A 20,250-nucleotide genomic window follows, 5' to 3' on the forward strand; every position below is an offset into this window, starting at 1 on the left:
TTCCGCCTGCCTTTTGCCTGTGGAAAACTTTAGTCAAAGAATAAGTTCAATCAGAGAAGTGAGACATGCTGAAACAAGGAACAGTCAATGGAGACTAAATAAGAATAATGTCACCGAGCACAGTCAAGCCAAAGAGCATGTTCTTTGAAATAATCAGTCATGTTGACTACTGAAGTAAGCAGAAAGAAAACATCAAACTGGATTTTACTTTTTTTAACCTTAAACTTTCAATTTTGGCAAGGAAAAAAAAACATTTGTTCTAATCAAATGATCTATGCTGACTAAATGAAGTGTCCTGAGCAGACATTTCCAAAGAGGAAATAAAAAACATTTCATTCTAATTTTCACTCTAATTCCATGATAATTATTGTAGTGGGTGAGAGGGAGTCTTTGTTAGTATTGTTAATTTATATGGTAAATTGAGTTTATTCATTAACAGTAATTTAAAATCATGACCACCTCACAATCTGTCACAAGTGAGCTGTTGAAGACTTCTGGATTTTCAGGACTCCCAGAATCAACACAAAAGGTCTCCAACCCCCAAAGAGCTCCAAACCAAGACTTTGCCAAGATAATGATGATTCCCTGAATATAATTGGATAGCCACAGTAGAAAGAAATTTGACTGCTCCTGGAGGGAGAATGTGCTTAGAAAAACGGAGGCACAAAATGCACTCGTAAGCACTGTGGGAAGCTTCCAACCATCTGAATATGCCACAAGAGTATCCGCGAAACATCTGACAGCCTTTCTCCATCAAACCCTGTGGGCACAACTGCAGATCCTGGTCTCCTCGGATTAGAAAAGCTATAAGTACTTACTGGGCTTCCCTGGTGGCTCAGGGGGAAAGAATCCGCCTGCAATGCAGAGCCACAAGAGACGTGGGTGCAATCCCTGGGTCAGGAAGATCCCCTGGAGGAGGGCACGACAAATCACCCCAGTACTCTTGCCTGAAAAATCCCGTGGACAGAGGAGCCTGCTGGGCTACAGTCCACAGCGTCCCAAAGAGGTGGACATAACTGAAGTGACAGCATGCGCGCATGTAAGTACTTACCTAGATTCTCAGCTACTCTCCTTTCCCCTTCTTGGTTTCTGAACTGTCTGAGATCCTTCTTACACACATAACCAGCAGAAATTAAGAGCATGGTAGTAAAAATCAGAACACAGAACTACTCTTTGGCTGGGGATCTGCAAGGCACACATGAACACACCTGGCTGTACTCTGTCTCTGCAGGAGCCAGCTTGCTTCAGGATGCAGGAACCAGCAGCGCCTGTTCACAAGAGGCCGACAGAGAGGAACTGATACGGACGCCAGGGCAGAGCGAGCCATTTTAAAACCACACCAACAGCCAACGCCAGTGTAGTGCCGACATGAGCCAGCTGTGAGAGCTCTTGTGTGGGGAGAATAGCTGAGGGTGTTTGCAGGGGAAAGCCAGCAGTGCTGCTCACAGCGGGGCTCGCTCCCCACTCAGGTCTTTGCTTTAATATCCCCATCTCAGTCTGCCCACTCTGTTTAAAACTGATACCTGCCCCAGTCTCCTAGCACTCAGTACCCTCGTCCTTGCTCCATTTTTCTCCCTAGCCCTGGTCCCTTTCCAATACAGGGTGCGATGTATTTATTGCGAATATTGCCTCCTGCCCAGCCCACCCCCACACTACGACATAAGAGTCACAAAGGCAGGGATTTTTATCTGGTTGCTCTGCAGTAGTCCCAGCACCCAGAACTGTGCTTGGTACATAGTACACACATTTTGAACAACTTTTTAGCTCATATTGGGGTATAACCAATTAAGATGTTGTGACAGTTTCAGGTGGACAGCGAAGGGACTCAGCTATACGTATACATGTATCCATCACTCCCATGCAGGCTGCCACATAACACTGAGTAGAGGTCCATGTGCTCAACAGTAGGTCCTTGCTGGTTATCCATTTTAAATATAGCAGTGAGTACATGTCCATCCCAAACTCCCTAACGATCCTTTCTCCCCATCCTTCCCCCAGCAAGTTAGTTCTCTAAGTCTACGAGTCTCTTGACACATTTCTGTAAGTGGACTGAATGAAAGTGTAACATGGGAACAGACTCAGTCCCAGCAGAAAAGAGCAGCGCTTGCTAAATTACAAGACGAAGAGCATGGTTATCACCGGGCATTTGAACATTTTCACTTGAAATCAGACGTCACCTGCCTTCCCATATAAGTCTAATGATTGGCAACATAAGCCATGGTCCAGAAGCTAAATATTTAGTGACATATGTGAACACTCTTACATACGCAGGAAAAGAAATCGAGAACTACTAAAGACACATATGCATGGAAATAAAAAAAATCTAGGAAGGTTGACACATAAATTCCATGTTAGTGGGGACTTGCCAACTAAACACAGCTTGTGTGGGTAAAAACAATGTAACCATCAGATAACGAAATCCTTGGGCACAGAAAAATCCTGCCCCAGCATTTCCTTCCCCACATCATCTCTGGTATTTTGCCTGATTCGCTTTCTCACATCTACAACTTGGTGGAAATTACAACCAAGCAGAAAAGAAGAATTTGATAGGAGGAGATGAATGATAGAAAAATGCCTGCATCCACAATTCCAAAGTTGAAACCATATCTCCCACTCCAAATTATACCACTGAGATCAGAAAACTATCCAAACGCTTTATTGCTGACGGTAGAGTGATGAAGAGTAGGCAGAGAGGATAGAAGAGAAAAAACAGACTGAAAACGTCTTCTGGAGAAAGGGAGACTGGTGAAAGCTTGTCTGGCTGGTCTAAGAAACACGGTTGGGAAACAGGTCAAGAATCCTTTGCAAAATCAAATTTTAACATGTGATTTGTGGGTAAGCGGCAGCATATTTGATTATATGTCTTCCTAAAGGCACTAGATTCCATTTCCATTGTTTAATTTTATGGCATTCCTGGATTATGGCTTCTCTTTGTGGAACTTAACTGAATTTTTTATTAATATAGCCCCCTTTTTTTTTCTTGGACCAATGACAATGGTGCAGATGTGCTTAAATCAACTTCCCAAGAAGTTAAAAGTCTTCTTTTACATTTCTAGGAAGGAGCTCCTGAACCACTGGGATTATCTATAAACTCATAGTAAACTACCTTTTACCTGCCTGAGCAGGTGGTACCTGGAGCTCAAGGTACGGATTAAAATACAATTCAAAAAATGAGGTATTTTTTAATTTTTCAAATTTATGAGCATATTATTATCCACTTGCAATGAAATCTGCATTGTTACTGAGGACTCAACTGGAGGAAAGAAAAGAGGACAATCTTCAGTGAAATTAAAACAGGGTGACCTATTTCCAGTTTGATCAAGCCTCTATCCCAAATGGGCCATTTTGTAAATTAGAAAAGCCAGATGCAGTGTCTTTCTTGACGGGAGGAATGCGAGTGTGTGGGGGGGCGGGGCAGGGGGCCTCAGGAAGCCATCCGCTTTACCTTCTGTCTCCAGGGAGGCGTGTGCCCAAGCTTTCCAGGGGGATTCTCCTTCCCAGGGTCAAATGCATGACAGCTCCCTTAGACTGCTGAGCTTGGTCATATGGAAGCTGATTTTTAAGCCAAGCCCCCAATCTGTGATATGACAGTTATGCCTGTCTCCTCTACCTCTTTAGTTTGCCAACACTTGCCATTGCCTTCTTCGTGAGAGTACTCACCTTCCAGAGTCAGTTCTTAAGGTCTGCTTTGGACTTTCTAAGTTCCAGAAGGCTGGGTCTGTGTGATGGGGAGTGTTAAGTGGTCAGGCTAATTGACATTCATCTGACAGTGCCCTGGGACAGTCAGGGTGAGTGGGGTCTCCTCTCCCCACATCCATCACCTTGCCAAGTCTCTTCCTTGCTTTCCTTGGGGACTACACAAAGAGGCTGAATATTCTGGGGAAAGGCAGAGGGCAGCCGGGGCCCTAAGCCCCAGGAGGTGGGCGAGATTAGGGAGAAAGGAGAAGAGAAATCTATTCTACATCGGAACTTCAAAAGACACAGGCGTATATAGCAGCAATACATTTTTTCCCCTGGAAGCATATTATTTAAATCTGTTGTTGATTAGAATAAATGTTTACTTAAACTAATACGTTTCCAATCATAATAATAAAAGCACTTAGAAGAATGGAATTCTCAATAGAGACTATGAAGGCAGACGTGAGTAAAGTAGAAAAGGGGAGACTGGCATGCAAAAGCAGGAATCAGTATCTCCTCCAATGATGCTATTTTAATAATTATATTGGGTTCCTTTTTCCTCAGTATTTGGTCTAATCTGAATCTGCAAATTCTTCGAGGAAGCCTGATCTGGTCAATTCTGATAAACTGCATAATAATAATATTCAAAGAACCCTACTAGAAAGCAGATCCTATAAATCTACACTAAAATTCTTATATAAGTAGTAAAGGGACACAGATGGTATTAGGGTTTTTTTTTTTTTTTTTGAAAAGTAATCACAGGTGTGTGCAAATGAGACTTTGACCACAATTAAAAGTAACTCGGTCACATTTTTTAAAAGAAAAAAAAAAGACAAAAAAATTTGTGGCAATTTTTTAAGTTTGGAAGTATTTCTCTCCTATATATCTCAATAATACATATAAATATTTGGCTGAAGTCTTAGTTTTATCAGAGAGGTAATAAAAAAAAGCACAAGGGAGTCTTAAAAATTAAGCTTAGTTAAATAAATAGCTACATATTTAGGATTTTTTTCTACTTAATAAGGATAGGTAAAAGAAAGTCCTGGGTTTAGAGAAATTAATGTCTAAAGAAATCTAAGTGAAGGACATTTTTACTTTAGTAAGACAAAGAATGAGTATTTTTTTTTTTACCATCTTTCACAAGCAACAAAATCACTCAACTTTTGTTATCATATAAATGAAAAAAAATAAGTCATCCCAGGATTATAACATTAACTATGGTGAAAATATATATAGATTTTATTCTCCATTTTAAAATGTGTGGGTTATATATATGCTGTTTTCTGGTTTCTTGAAACAGCCCATTCTACCAGAGAACATTTTTAATTCAGCAGTGTTTTAACCTTTCCAATGCCAACCCCTCGTGTCTTTCCAGGAGAAAATTGGACAGAAACACTTGGAGGTTTAGGAAAGGCCGCTATTCACATCTCTGCAACAGAAAGCTGCTTTCTCCACCACAGCACACATGAAACTTCTCATTGTGTGCTCCCTCTGGAGGGGCGTGCATTATTTAACAACACAGTGGGTTAGGAAGGATGCTGCTAAAGCATCTGTCCAAAAATACTGAAAGGCACCGGGAAATAGGTTCACAGTGGGCAGGAGTGAATCCTCGTACTTAAGAAATCGATTCAAGAATCTGGGCAAACAAATGGCTTTCCTTACACTGTCTGATTAAAACAAAGCCGAGAACAAAAAAGCACTCACAATTACTCATGAGGACTAAAACTACTGCTAGGTGATTTAAACCAAAGAAGTGAACTAATAATTTTTAAAATGCCTCATTCTGAATCTATGGACCTGTTCCTTGAAGCTGATAGTGAAACCATCTTTTCTTAAGACAGAAATACCATTTTACCTTTGGGTTCAGAAACCTACTAATTAACATTCAATTTTTAATTTAAAATAATAGCCTTCCTACTTGCTCTCCTAATCCCCTGCCCCCCTACCTCAATAAGGAATAATGGCAGGGTGGGGCATCGTTGCACAAACAGCTCTTGGATACAAAAATGATGCCTACTGTTTCAGGAAGCAAACCTAAGGTCCAACCCAAGATTTTTCCCCCCTCTTCTGTGTAGTGCTGCCATTGAACTCCACCCAGATTTGAGTCTATTTCAAAGGCAGCAAAAAAAAAAAAAAAAAAAGTCAGAAAAGGCCCCAAATGTTCTCCTGCATATTTTCTGATCATCAATGGCATTCAGAATTCAGAGGGGCGAGTCATGCATTACGAATGACTGGGTTTCCAATGGCAACTGGGAACTGTGGCTCTCAACCCCAGGGCTCCCTAACAGAGGACACGGTGGGGGAGGGTCGAATCACACCGTCTCCTCTCCCCTGGGGTACCGAGGGAAAAAATCCTATATTTAAGATAGGCCTATATACACATTACAATAAAACTAGTAAAAATAAAGATCCAGTTAGACTACATTAGAAACTTGGTAAGAAAAACCTTGCATGATGATCACCCTAGTCTTGCTAGTTTGATGCTTTTGTTTAAGCAGAGTGGGTCTCCCTCTGTCTGACAGCTACAGAGCACACAGCGTCACCATTAGAGAGGAGAGAGGGGTGAACACCAGCACAGAGGCAGCAGGGTGAATTAGTTATTCACCTGGGCTAAGACTAAGCAGTATGAACACCCAGGACCTACCCATTTCTGCAGACAGACTAACGAACGAGGCAAAGAAGACATCTTCCCCCACCTGGCGCTGCAGCCCGCGGCCACCCAAAAGAACAATGCACATTTCTGCTCACGACTGGAGTTTGGAAGCAGCATGCAAAGAGACTGGTTAAAATTCCCTACCATGCAGTGCAGCCATCATCAGCAGCCCAGCATATCTTCTGCTCTGTGGAGTGGTGTGCCAGCTCATGAACAGAAGAGAGGGAGAGAAAAATGGAGGAGGCAAGAGAAGGCTCAGGACAGTCGGCAGGGATGTTTCTGGGTCATGAACAAGTGGGAGACCCCTTTCGGTATTCAAACCAATCAACCTTTATCTCCCAGGACATCTTTTTCCCACTCAGCGTCTGTTGAAAAGACTGCAGCAGACCAAGCAAGGGATTATGGGATCGGGATGCAGCGGCGAGCTGCAATGAGATTCGTGGGTGGCTTGCGCTCCCCTCTGAGTCAGCAGTCAGCTGTTTCCACGCTCCTGTGCTGGGCCGCGGCACCATCGCCAGAACCGGCTGCACGGTTACCAGGGGGAGGACTGTCTGTGCACAGCTCCCTGCGCCCGCAGCCGACAGGCTTACCAACCCGAGAGAGGGTGTGCCGCCAAGTAATCGAAAGGGGATGCAGTGTGGAAAGATCCCAGGAAGAAATTAGGCCCGCGGGAGCTCAGCAGGAAAAGTTCGAATTCAGAAGACTGGGTGGAGTGTGAGAGCACAAACTCACTTCCCTTAGTAAGGAGGAAAAAAAAAAAGATCTATTTCCTTAGATTTTTTAACTAGCTTGAAACACCAATGCAAATTCTTTTTTAAATGCAAAACAGCCCAGTTCAATAAGGCTCTACTTTTCCCTTCTTGGTCTTACCCAGGAAAGGCTCTATAAAATACAGTTCCTCAAAGTCAAATCACGCAAATGATATTTCTCTGCTTTTTGTCCTTCTAATCATTCAGAGAAAAATCATGTAAGTCAATATTTATTTCAGGGGGACAACAGAACCTTTTGTTTTTCTGATGACGCCAACGTTCTCAAACATTAGAAACTTTGTCAAACTTGACATATTAACATAACTCCTCTATCATTTAACTGATCCTGAAAAGGCTTTAGTAACAAAAATGACCAGCAAGAAGCCACATAAAAAGTTAGGTCTTCATATTACAAGCAATACTTTAGAATATAAAAATCCTATATATCAGAATGGAATCCATAATCATTCCCTTTCTATAGCAATGGAGCAGGGAAATGCATTGCTTTCTATTCCTTGGTTAGTTATTAGTTTAAAAGTAGACACTAATTATTTTATTTAAATGATAAAAACTGAATTTGCATGTTTAATAACATTAATATTCATTCAATTCTTTCCATGTAATCAGGCATTGCAGCAAGCCCGGTGAAGGGGCACTCAGCTCTGCAGAGGGGCAGGAGGGGAAGGTCACAGAGAATTTGGTGAGCTTGACAAATCACAGAAAAATGCACAGACATGCCCAAATTGGCATAGTACACAGTTCTCAAAAGCCCAGGTTAACACCTGCTCTAGAAGTTTTGTTTTGTTTTTTAACAGCTTTATTGAGACATAATTCACATAGTATACAATTCACCCACTTCAAGTGTACAGTTTCCATCATTTAAAAGTCTACAAACAATAAATGCAAGAGAGGGAGTAAAGAGAAAGCAACTCTCCACTGCTGCTGAGAATGCAAACTGGTACAGCCACCGTGGAGCACAGCACGGATGCTCCTTAAAAACTAAAAACAGTGCCGCCATCTGATCCTGCAATCCTGCTTTCGGGCACTGATCTGGAGAAAACGCTAGTGTGAAAGGATACATGCACCCCAATGTTCACAGCAGCACTACCGGCAACAGCCAGCACGCGGAAACAGCCCAAACGCCCATCGACAGGCAAACGGAGAAAGGTGTGGAACCTGTACACATACATGCACCGCAGAACACTGCTCAGCTGTAAAGGGAGGAAATAACGTCCTCTGCAGCAACATGGATGGACCTAGAGACGATCATACTGAGCGAAATAAGCCAGAAAGACAAGTATCATGTGGTATCACTTACACATAGAGTCTAAAAAATGATACAGATAAACTTATTCACAAAACAGAGAGACTCACAGACGCAGGAAACAAACTTATGGGTACCAAAGGAGAGATAAATTAGGGCTCTGAGATTAGCAGATACACATATGATTTTATATAGGAGCAGATGGAAAATAGTTAAAGGTCCTACTGTATGGCATACATCTTGTAATGAAGTATAATGGAAAAGAATCTGGAAAAAATATAACAGAATCACTTTGCAGTACCCTGGAGACTAACACTACACTATGAATCAACTATACCTCAATTTGATACGTTTCTAAAGCTGGACATTTTAGCTGTTACCCCTACCTTCCCATCCCCCACAGTCCTAAGCAACCACTAATCTACTGTTTGTCTCTATCTGTTCAGTTCAGTCGCTCAGTCGTGTGTGACTGTTTGTGACCCCATGGACTGCAGCACACCAGGCTTGCTTGTCCATCACCAACTCCCAGAGTTTGCTCCAATTCATGTCCATCGAGTTGGTCATGCCGTCCAACTAAATTGTCCTCTGTCGTCCCCTTCTCCTGTCTTCAGTCTTTCGTCCCTGCAGATTTCCTTATTCTGGCCTGTTACATAAATGGGATCATATAATAATGTGGATCGAGCGACTGAACTGAACTGAACTGAGGGGTCTGGCTTACTTCACTTACAGAACAGTTCCAAGGTTAATCTATGTGGCTTGTATCAGCACTTCATTCTTCTATATGGCTGAAAAATATTCCACTGTACAGATAAGCAGATGGATATTTTGTTTATGGACATTTGAGTTGTTTCAACTTTTTGGCTGTTATGAATAATGCTGCTATAAACATTCATATATAGGTGTTTGCTAGAAGTTTACAATTTAATTAGAATCCACTCTGGAAACTAAAGGCAGGCACATCCCACTCCAAGCTACGTCTTCTTCCTAAGACAGGCTATCACAACAGTCCCCGACTTCCTAAGACAGGACTCTCCTCTCATTTGTGTTTCTGATGAAATTTACTGACCACGATGAATCCGGTAGCCAAATGCATTGAAATCTACTCCTCCCCTCTGACATCATTTCTTCTGACCCCTCCACTCAACCCAAACTGTGGGGCACACACTCGGAGTGAGTCTCTGTTCTCACAGGACGGTGAGGAAGTGGGAGAGATCCTTGGTCTCGTTGCCTGGCTTGCAGTCAGAGAAGCTTCACCTACTCACTCAATCACTGAATGGCTAGCATGTGCCAGGCATTGAACAGGCTCTGAGGATACAGAGACGAACAGAACGGTGGCTCAGCCTTCAGGAAGATCACAGTCCAGAGTGGGAGATGGATGAGTAAGCAGACAATTGCAGTTGGGAGTGGTTAAGTCCTTGACTAGTGGTCATAGCTATTGGTACGGTTTCTTTCTGGCTTGGAGTTGCATTGAGACCTTCTGCAGCCAGAGGGTAAAGCCCCAAGAGCAGAGATGAGCCCAAGATCCTTGGGGCTGAGTCTGCGGCATGCCGTGCAGACTTCGTGGTGCTGTCTTACCCCTCCCCAGTGTTTCCCCCCAGCTGAATAGACGTTAGAGAGCTAGCTGCCCTCAGTCAGTTGCGGTCACTCAGGAAGTATAAGCAGTGCACACGTGTAAGAACACGAGAGGTGCTAATAGAGCTGGGCTTGGCGGGACCCTGGGAGACAGAGAAGGGAAATTTACTGACCGTGTATTACGTGTCAGGTTCAATTCAAAGTCCATTGTGTAGTCTACTTATCTCCAATCAAGGGCATCTCTGCTAGAACATAAACCTCTTAGGATGGCATATAGGGCCATTTATGATCTGCCCTCTGCCTTCCTCATTTTTTTTCCTTGTTGTAGCCTCCCCAGTCACACTCTGGTTCCTAAGTCATGCCACCATGTGTTTTTAAGCAGAATAGGGCAGGGCACCAATCCCCCTGATGGAGTGGTGGGGTACGCATTCAGGAATGGGAAGGGGCATTTTTGACTGTCCTACTGATTATGTGTCTGGGGGCTAGGGGTAGGGAGATACTACTGAGGTTTAGTGCCTGAGGCAGGATGCCTGCCATCCCCCAGCACGTGGGAGGGTCTCCTACAAGTATCTCTGTCCCCTCACTCTGCTGATAGCAATGTAAGAAACATAGCATTTGTTCGAAGAGGAATGTGCAGGCTCTTCTGACTCCTCTTCCAGGTTAACTCCTTCAAGTCCTCCAGAAATCCACAAAGACAGCCGCACTTTAGGGAGGATTCCCTGTGGCTCCTTCAGTCCTAGACCCTCCCATCCCCGTGTGGACTGGGTGCTGCTCCTGAGCTCCACAGCATTCTCTGCTGGAAACCACTGCCTGCTCCATCTCTTACCTCTAACTCCACAGTCCCTACGCAGTGCCTGTCACACAGCAAGCAGCCAGAAGGTGGGTGTGCAGCGGCAGAAGCCCTACCAACGAAGAGCCATGTAACACCATGTAAAGGTTCTGCTCGTCTCAGAACTGGAAAGTAGCTGGGTCAGAGACCATTACGGAAAGGCAACTCTTCGTACCTGATTCGTGGTTTAGAATTTAGAAAGCACCTTCATAATACAAAGCAACGCACACCCAGAGACAGAATTTAACAGGGACGGACAAATCTGACTCCATATTGGATCTGCTTCTTTGCTTTAACTTTTGCATTCTATTGCCTTTGCTCTAAGTTAAGAAGGCCATCTATAGCCTGAAATATACAGGATGGCCCACTCTCAAGGCTCTGGCCTTTAAAAGTGTAACACTTTTCCATTCATATAAGATAAAAAGTTGCAGAACAGAGAATAATGTCTTTTAGGAGGTTTACAGGAACATTTTGACTGGATAGCTGCAAGAACAAAGGATTCTGGCACCAAAAGGTTTGCTGCAACCAACCATACCCCTTCCCTTTTTAGTAGAAAAGAAGCCTGGGGAATTAATTCCCTGGCCATCCAGTGGTTAAGACTCTGCACTTCAACTACTGTGGGCCGGGGTTTGATCCCATCAGGAAACTGAGGTCCCTCAGTCTTGTTCGACTCTTTGCAACCCCATGGACTATAGCCCGCCAGGCTCCTCTGTCCATGGAATTTTCCAGGCAAGAATACTGGAGTGGGCTGCCATTTTCTCCTCCATGGGATCTTCTTAACCCAGGGATTGAACCTGGGTCTCCTGCGTCTGCTGCACTGGCAGACGGATTCTTTACCATTGAGCCACCTGGGAAGCCGGAATGGTATCACCAAAAAATAGAAAAATAAAACAAAATAATGACTCTACTGAAAAAAAAAAAAAAGCCTGAATTCTAACTTGGGGAAGATGGTTGTTTGGGGCACTAGTCCATCATCTTGACCTGCTGGCTTTCTGAATACAGTTGCTGCTCCTTGCCCCAACAACTTGCCTTTACTTATCGGCCTGTCACGTGGTGGGCAGTAACGAGAGCAGGTATCTTATTACTTTAGTGGAAACTGAGGTTCAGGTTTACAAGACCAGCCCAGAGTGCAGCCGCCATTAGGCAGTGAGGTGAACTAGAGTTAGGGCCTTGTGGCTGGCATAGCTCCTCTTTCACGGTGCCACAATGCCCCTCAAGGATGGGCAAAGGCCGGGACAGGGAGCAGCCAGTCCCACAATGCAACAGAGCCAGCTGGTTAGAGCGGGGATGTCTTTCAGGGAAAGATAAGTGCAACCAACTAGGAGGCCGCCGCCTAAAACCAGGAGCCTATAAAGTCAACTTAATATAATCGTCATTTAGTTTAGTTGTTGTTTTGTTTGATTTCATAATCTTTGTTTCCAAAAGCCTTTCTGAATATCGTTGCCAAATTGTCTTCTGAAAGAAGATGGTAAGGAATGATTATTTCCAGCTCAGGCCTGAGTGACTGCAGAAGAGATATTGTTAGGATGGATTTTACAGACCAGCACCCCACAAGTGACCCCTCAGAACCAGACTCTTCCTGTCAGTCCAGACTCTCTGCAACCAACTTGGGTGAATGGTTTAGCTTGGACCCCAAGAGGCAGTCCTCTCCTCTCCTTTGGCAGAGGTGGCACAGACCGCTCACCCTGGAGTCTAGGAGTCATTCTTCAGTGGTGGTGGAAAGGTCCTATACCAAAGAGGACTGTTTGAAAATAATGGTTGATAAAGCAGAAACAATCTTCCCTTTAAAAGTGTCCTTGCAAAGAGAGATGGTGCAAGTTGGCCTTAACCTAGTGGGGTTCTGTGGATGATGAAAACAGAATCAGCTGACTCAGTTACAGCCAAAGAACTCACACCAGAACTCATCTTGGAATTACCATTTAATTTTTTGGGGGGGAAGAGGGAGAGGGAGTTACCATTTAATGTCATACATTTTACAAATAATTATGTGCCAGGTGGTGTACTAGGCAATGAAGACCCAAAAATCAAGTCACAGGCATGTTGATTGGGTCTCAGGTGTCAGGACGGCCCTTCCTAGACAGGCCACACCCAAACGTAGTGGGGTTTGCAACTTGAACATATCTTTTTGAGGGACATAATTCAACCCCTAGCCTCTACTATGGATGAAGGGCTACCACAAGGCCTGGGCTGACGCAGACCCACCTGAGAAGGGCCTGGCTTTCCCGTAGCACCGTTCTCTCAAGAACAGAGTTGAGATACGTGGAGAACGTTACACCTGTCTTGTTCTGGTGTGCATGAGCGGAACTCCAAGGTGGCTGCACAACTGGAATGGCGTAAAAGGCGGGTGGGAAAAGGGGGCTACGACTTGTGCTCTCCTCCGCTGGCTTTTATCTCTGGTACACATCCCAAGCAGGGGAGCGAGGCAAGAGGTTCTGAGCCTCCCAACAAGGTGAAGACGTATGCTGCCTGCTTCACATCCTGTGCAGATGATTACAAACCATATCATTACCTTAAAATCTGTCTTGTGGGTCTGGGTGGCAGCTTGAACCCACAACCATCTGAGTTTCTTCTTCTTGCCCTCAGAAGCCCCTCCTCAGCCTGAAGATGTCCTTCACACAAAAGACTGAAGCAGAACAGGATTCTGCAATCCATCAGACATCCCAGCAGCGTGCTGACCCTTCCTTATTCTTTGTCTTGCTCTGACTATGACAAAAATAACAAGCAAAAGCAAGCAAACAAAATGCTCTTTTGTTTTACTGCTCTTTGGCCTCACTAAGTTTAAGTCGACCATCTATCCTGAGCATCCCTGGAAGAGAAGCTCCCAATCCTAACTCTGGGTCCCTAATTACTGATGTCCATACTGATGAGCACATCAAGACCGAGGGTTGTTTTCCTCTCCGCCAGTTTCACGATCACACTTTTCATCTGGACAATTAAACCCAAGGCAGCGCCAAGTTCCGGCTTGCCTCAGCGGTTTACCTTGTTTAAGTAATCACTGCAGTGGCTCTGACTACCAGGTTGGGATTTAGAGTCAGGGATTCTAGGCGGCAAATTTCCCCCGGTGACTGCCCTGCCAAGGCCGGGGCTGAGGCCTAGCCAAGACCTGAGCTGGGCGGGGCACAGCCCTGACCTGAAGGTCCCGGGGCTGCTGATGCGGCTGCGGTGCTGGTATCATCTTGCTGGACCCTGACTCCCTCTTCCCCGCGTTTCTTCCTCTCTGTCCCATAAAAAGCATTATTTTTTAACCAAGATATAATTCAGAGAGAACCTTACAAAAGTACATGTCTGCTGACTAAGTATTTCCGCTTCCAGAACTCTAGTCTAAGGAAATAATCCCCGGTGACGGCCAATCTCCCAGAGCCTGGCTTCCGAGGCCAGGCGGAGCCCGGAAAACAGCCCTGGGTCCAGACGCAGCCCGGCCGCGGTTCCTATGGCAACAGGCTCCGCCCCGAGGCAGCCGCTCCGTAGACGCGTCCACCGCTCTGCCTGTACTCTGAATCTATCTTTCTCTCCCTGGAGGCATCCTTTTCTAACCTTATTCTCACCAGGAGGCAAGACGACTGCATGAAATAACTGATTCACGTGGTGGTGATGCCAGCCCCGAGGAGGGCGGGGCGACTCAGGCTTTTCATTGCGGTGACAGCAATCAACGCTGTAACAGGGACCACCGAGGCCTGCCCCTCCCGCAACGCAGGTGCGCCGCTGCGGCGCTTTCCCAGCCCCTGGGCTGCGCCTCGCCTCTCCTGCCTTCCAGGCCTGCAGGCTTCCGCATCTGAGCTATCTTAACCAAGGTGCCACCGGGGCAAGGTGGGGTTTTCTCCGTTGACAGGCCTGAGTTTCCTGAGGACGTCTAGAGCTCAGCGCCCTAACGCGAAGGGTGGTACTCAAGGAGGAAGCTGGGTACCTTGGCAGAGGGAATAATCTGAGGATGGTGAAACTTGGCCCCACCCGCAGGAGGCTGCCTCACCCAACACCTGTAACCAGGGGAGAGCATTTTCCTAAGCGGCCTGAGAGACACCCGCCGCACTGGTCACCTGTATTAGAATCATACTGCCAAAGTCAGCGTGCAGCTGTAATTTAGGCGCTGGCTCTGGAGACACATCTGTATTTGCTCTGTGTTCAGGCTGCTCATTGCTTCTGTAAGCTCCTTTGGGAACTGTCCCTTCATAAGGCTGTCGTGATGATTAAATTATACAGCATGGAGGGGCCTGAGCGCCAAGCTCAGCGCACAACATGCTCAACCCTCAAGTCACTACCACCAGGGCAGGGGTGGGGTGTATGGGCTGTGGTGCCAGGATGGGTTGAGTCCGCATTCTGCCACTGATGAGTCTGAGCAAGTCCTTGAGCCTCTCTGTGCCTCAATGTCCTCATCCATATAATGGGCACAATAACTTGGCTCATTGGTTTTGTGTGAAAACTGAATGGTTTAGTCTATGAAGAGAACCCACGCCAGTGCCTGACACACAGCAAGGAGTCAGTTCATATACTAGGAGAGCAGAGGCACTAGCAGTATCGCCTCTACTAGGCTTGAGCTCCTTTAGGGATGACTAACGACTCTCTTTTGTATTCCGAGAGCCTGGCTCATGTAGGGGCTCAATAAACATTTATTTTTTGGATGAAAAGTTAATTCTCTTCTTATGCCAACTAAAACAAGTCAGGAAAGGAGAGTGTGCAGAATCATGGAAAATCAGAAATAATGTATCTGTCCACTTTTATCATCCTGGAAGGACACAGCCTCCCTCAGCCTCAGCCACTTAGCAATGGTGTCTCCCACTGCCTCTGACACTTTTGAGGAAGAGGCTACAGCGCTACTTTGTTGCTCTGGTGAGTCCTCACACTAACTCTTAAAGATAGGCCAGCCCAGCAAGGAAGAGGGTCTCTGCTCCCTTCCCTCTGGCTTGTTCTTGTGAGAAACAGCCCTGGTACTTTCTGCTGGTCAGCAGCCAGTGGACATGAGTCCTCACTGGTCAGTTGCTCGCCTTCAGACCCAGTAGCCTGCTTGGAAATATAAGAAGAAAAAGGATTCCTTTTGGCACCTTTCCAGAGTCAACATTTCCCCTTTGAGGAAAGCCATCCTCCCTAGATGTGAGAATGGGGGCCCTCGCTTCATGTCCTCCACTGAATGGACCCACTCTGAACCCTGATTCATCCAGCTTTCTCCCTCAGCAGTTAGCAGCATGTCTGGGCTAGGTGCCAGGAAACCACAGTGCCACCAGAGGTGAGCGGAGCAGCGGCAGGAGAGTAGGAGCAGCCAGACCATAGCAGAGGGGGTGTATCCATGGGTCAGGTCAGGCCTGGCAAGTCCAGGGCACCCTGTATCTGGTGCAGCAGGAGTCAGCTTGGTGCCAGGTGGAGCCATCCGTGGCCTGATGGCCAATGCCAGGGGCATCCCCACTCTTCCTCGATAATGTCTTTCGTCTTCCTGTCTCTCTTCTCCCCGTTCTCCTGCCCTCTCCCCATTGCCCACCCACTTCCCCTACTCCACTAGCTTTTAATTGCCCTCTACTATGTCCTGGGTGCTGTGCTGGGGTCCACATTCAGTCACCATCCTTAAGGGACTTGTGCACTCTTATGCGATGCAAACACAAAGTCTCAATTAAACATAAATTAATGAAAATAAAAATAAATTTGATCTCAAATAACTTAGCAAGGATGCTCATGGGTGCCACTCCAGCTGACTGGGATGGCGTTCTGCACTGGATGATATTCCAGACTCTGGAGTCAGACATATGTGTGTGCAAATCCAGCTCTAACACGGACCAGGGATGTGATGTGGGGGAAATCACACAACTTCTCTGGCCCTCCTTCTCCTCCTCTGTAAAATAGCGACAGAACAGTTACACCTGTAGGGCTGTTATGAGAATAAAATAAGTGGATGCCTGAAAGATGCTGAGCATGGTGCCTGGCACATAGTCAGACTCAAAAGACATCACTATGGTGGTGGTTTTAATTACTGAATCCTGGGGTCAGAAAGCTTTCTCTGGAAACATTTTAGACTCCGTGGGCCACACCGTTCTGTGTTCTCTGTTATAACTGCTCAACCCTGCTGTAGAGTGAAGGCAGCCCCAGGCAGTATGTGAAGGGGCATAGCTGTGTTCCAGTCGGACCGCCTTCATAGACGCTGATAACATCTGTAAATTTCACACGCACAGAAAATCACTTTGCTCCTGGCTTTTCTTCGCGAACCATTACAGCGCAGTGGGTGGATGTGGCCCACAGGCCTTGGTTTGGGCACCCGGGAGCAAGCCTAACGAAAGGGTTGGCACTTCCTGTCATGGATTTTGCCTCAAAGGGAAATCTAGTTGGTAGGTCCGTAACACCCATAGACAGTGTCTACTTCAAGCCCGGCTAACTTTAACAAGGGCACAGACCAACCCAGAGACAGGGAAAACCTCATAAAGGAAAAACAATACCTACAATTTATTTGTGCACAAGCAAAGACAAGTAAGCAATACCTTCAATTTACTAGTGCCCAAGATCAAAGTTGGAAAAGACAATTCCCTCCTTAGACACACGATCGCCCTGTGTTTTGTGGACAAAGGCAAGCTGTCTCTACAGGTGCGAGAACTGGCCCTGTGTGTACTTCACTTCTCAAGGCTGGGTGCAGAGACACCCAGCTGTCGGAAATGTCACAGAGGGTCACAACACCCCTAAATTTTACACGGAGAGGATGAAAGATGACAGAATGGATGAGGAGTGAAGAAGGCTGGGGAACATGAGGGCAGGCAGGAGGGACCCGCAAGAATGGACGAGGAGAGAAGAGGGCTGGGGAAAACGAGGGCAGGCAGGAGGGACCCGCAAGAATGGACGAGGAGAGAAGAGGGCTGGGGAACATGAGGGCAGGCAGGAGGGACCCGCAAGAAAACAGGCACAGTCCCAAGCCCCCTGCAGATCAAAACGCAGATGGTCCGCTTGCACAACAGTCGGAGGCCCCAAGTGCTGGGCAGTTCCTAGTTCCCGGCTCTCCCGCCGCCTCCCTCACTGCCTCAGCGTCCAAGGACGGAAACAGGACTTTGTGCTTCACTTTCCACTGCGATCTGGGATGGATTTTATTCTCTAGTTCATATCAAATTCCTCGCAGGCCAGACAATCTTTCTCGATGCTGTAGAAAGACCATACTCCAGGTATACTGCAATTAACAGTTAAACTTGTTTCCCTTGCTCCAGAGGAAATGCAAAGGCTTTCTTATAAGGCCATTCCAAGAATCCAATCTGTTCTTGTACATCTTTTAAAACCTATACACACTAATGTTCTCAATGCCACTGAACTGGACAGTTAAATATGGTTAAAATAGTATATTTTATATTATGTGACTTTTACTACAATAAAAAATTGTTAAACTATACACACTCCTATATATAAAAAATAGATAACCAACAGAACATACCGTATAGCTAGGGGAACGCTACTCAATAATATTTTTTAATAACCTATAAAGGAAAAGAATCTGAAAAAAACATATTCATGTATAACTGAATGACTTTGCTGTACACTGAAAGCTAATGCAACATTGTAAATTAACTATACCTCAATAAAAAAAAATTCAAAATCAAGACTGTGTTATCTATGTTCTGCTCTCATTACTGGATGAAGAACCTACTAACCCTGAACCACTGAAGTGCTGACTGGCCCTCAAGGTCGGATGTCATGCTAACACCCTCTAGCTGGCGGGGACTCTCCTTGGGAGTGGCACGGCCCAGCCACAGACACATATATAGTTCAAGTCATCCATAACCTGCTGGCTCCCTGCAGAACTGCCTCTTTAACTGCTCTCTAATGTGGAAAGCAAGCAAGGCTTCTTTAGAAAGAAAAAACTGAGAAGCTGGGCTTTGGGAAGGAATCTTGGCCAAGACTGACCTCACTGCACCAATACGCCTCCCCTCCCCACCTGTGAGCACAAGCCCGAGGTCAGAGAACCTGGCCTTTTCCTTCACCTCTCCCTACCACAGGGCGTGGCACAGGTTCTCTCTACAGGGACACAGCCATCCCTCCGTCATATAGATCGTCAAATGACCCGCACCAAGGGCAGAGACTGTCACTTTCTAGGCCCACTGGGGGCTCAGGTCGTCAGCCCAGCTCTTGGCCTGAATCCTAGTCCACTTTCCGTCTTGCCCTGGCAGAGCCTCTCCACCAGCGACTGGAAGCAGGAAGGCACAAGACTCGCATCCCTTCATAGAATCAGAGGTATTTAAAGCTGGAAAGGAGGGCTTCCCTGGTGCTCCAGTGATAAAGAATCCGCCTACCGATGCAGGGGACACGGGTTTGATCCCTGATCTGGGAAGATCCCACCTGCCACAGAGTAACTAAGCCCGGGCACCGCACCTAGTGAGCCTGTGCTCCAGCGCCCTGGGGCTGCAACTCCTGAGCTCACACGCTGCAGCCACTGGGGCCTGCGTGCTCTGGCGCCCGTGCTCCGCCACAGGAGAAGCCACTGCAATGAGCAGGCCATACCCTGCAACTAGACAGTGGGCCCCCTGCACAAATAGCGGAGAGCCCACACAGCAACGAAGACCCAGCACAGCCAAAGGTAAATAAACAGAATTGTGTATATATATATAAAACATCAGGAAAGGACCAGAGAGAGGATACAGTCCCATAGTTGGAAGGCAGCAAAATGCTTTCTCTAAAGACCTGGTCCTGATCCTAGGGACCCTGCCAACATGCTTGCCTCGCACTTGGCTGGGTCCCTGACTCCTCTGTTCGGGTCAGGGACCTGGAGCTCTCCAGATCATCACCATACAGACAAAGAAACAGGCCTGGGGAGGTGATGAAACTCCCCCCAGGCCATACAGTTAGCAAGCATGGCAAAACCTGATCTTGGGCATGACTCTGTCTCTCCAGCTGCCCCCTGCCCTCTCCGCACAGGCAGACCTGCGGAGCCGTTTTACAGGCTGCCCGGGTTTGCTTATGATCCCACCAGGTTTCATCATGACTCTGTTAGTTTTCTGGAGACTGATCCCCGCAGAAATGACTGGAAATACAAGCACAGGTGTATTTCTTGGCAAGTGAAAATAGAAAACTATACCGAGGAATAACAAACAGCTCTCATACTACAGCTGGCCTGCTTGGAGAGCCAAAGGTTCAGAATTTATGAATATGCAAACCCTGCAGTCAAACAGCAGGAGTTTCCAAGATAGCAGAGAAACAGGAAGCCACCTCAAAGGATGAGAGTACTAAAAGGTTAAATGCTGGCCGTCCGCTTGGCAAAGGGCAGGGAAAAAATAAACCATGACATCCTGTAGGAACGGGATTCACAGAGGAGGCAGGCTCCTGGGAATAGAAAGGAAAAAAAAAAAAGATAGAAGACATAATAGAGGCTATCGACCAACTTTGCACAGCTAAGAAGGGGCATATCTTCAGAATGACCTTGACTATAAAAATCTGACACTAAAATAAACACAGAAGTGTGGAAGTTAAATCATTAGCTGCTGTACGGACTGCTCAGGAAGCCTTGTAAGCTCGTCAAATCTGAGAGGAGCACGAAGTGGTAGAAGCACACAGACAG

At 46.2% G+C, this 20,250-nt stretch overlaps 1 protein-coding gene across 15 annotated transcripts in view; it reads right to left on the reverse strand.

The window, feature by feature from the left end:
* TRIM2 (tripartite motif containing 2) overlaps window positions 1-20,250 on the reverse strand; it is a 183,538-nt gene that overhangs the window by 60,040 nt on the left and 103,248 nt on the right. For 2 of the 15 annotated variants that reach the window (XM_012097334.5, XM_012097333.5), the window contains exon 1: window positions 6,476-6,715. The exons of 11 other annotated variants lie outside the window; for them this stretch is intronic. In XM_012097334.5, the coding sequence (XP_011952724.2) occupies window positions 6,476-6,478 (3 nt within the window). In that variant the 5' untranslated portion in view covers window positions 6,479-6,715. Of the gene's footprint in view, window positions 1-3,660; window positions 6,716-20,250 lie in introns of those variants that run through there. 2 more of the 15 variants (XM_042234264.2, XM_042234262.2) reach the window with 1 other exon arrangement.

The sequence above is a fragment of the Ovis aries genome, chromosome 17, assembly GCF_016772045.2.
Source record: "Ovis aries strain OAR_USU_Benz2616 breed Rambouillet chromosome 17, ARS-UI_Ramb_v3.0, whole genome shotgun sequence".
Taxonomy (NCBI): domain Eukaryota; kingdom Metazoa; phylum Chordata; class Mammalia; order Artiodactyla; family Bovidae; genus Ovis; species Ovis aries.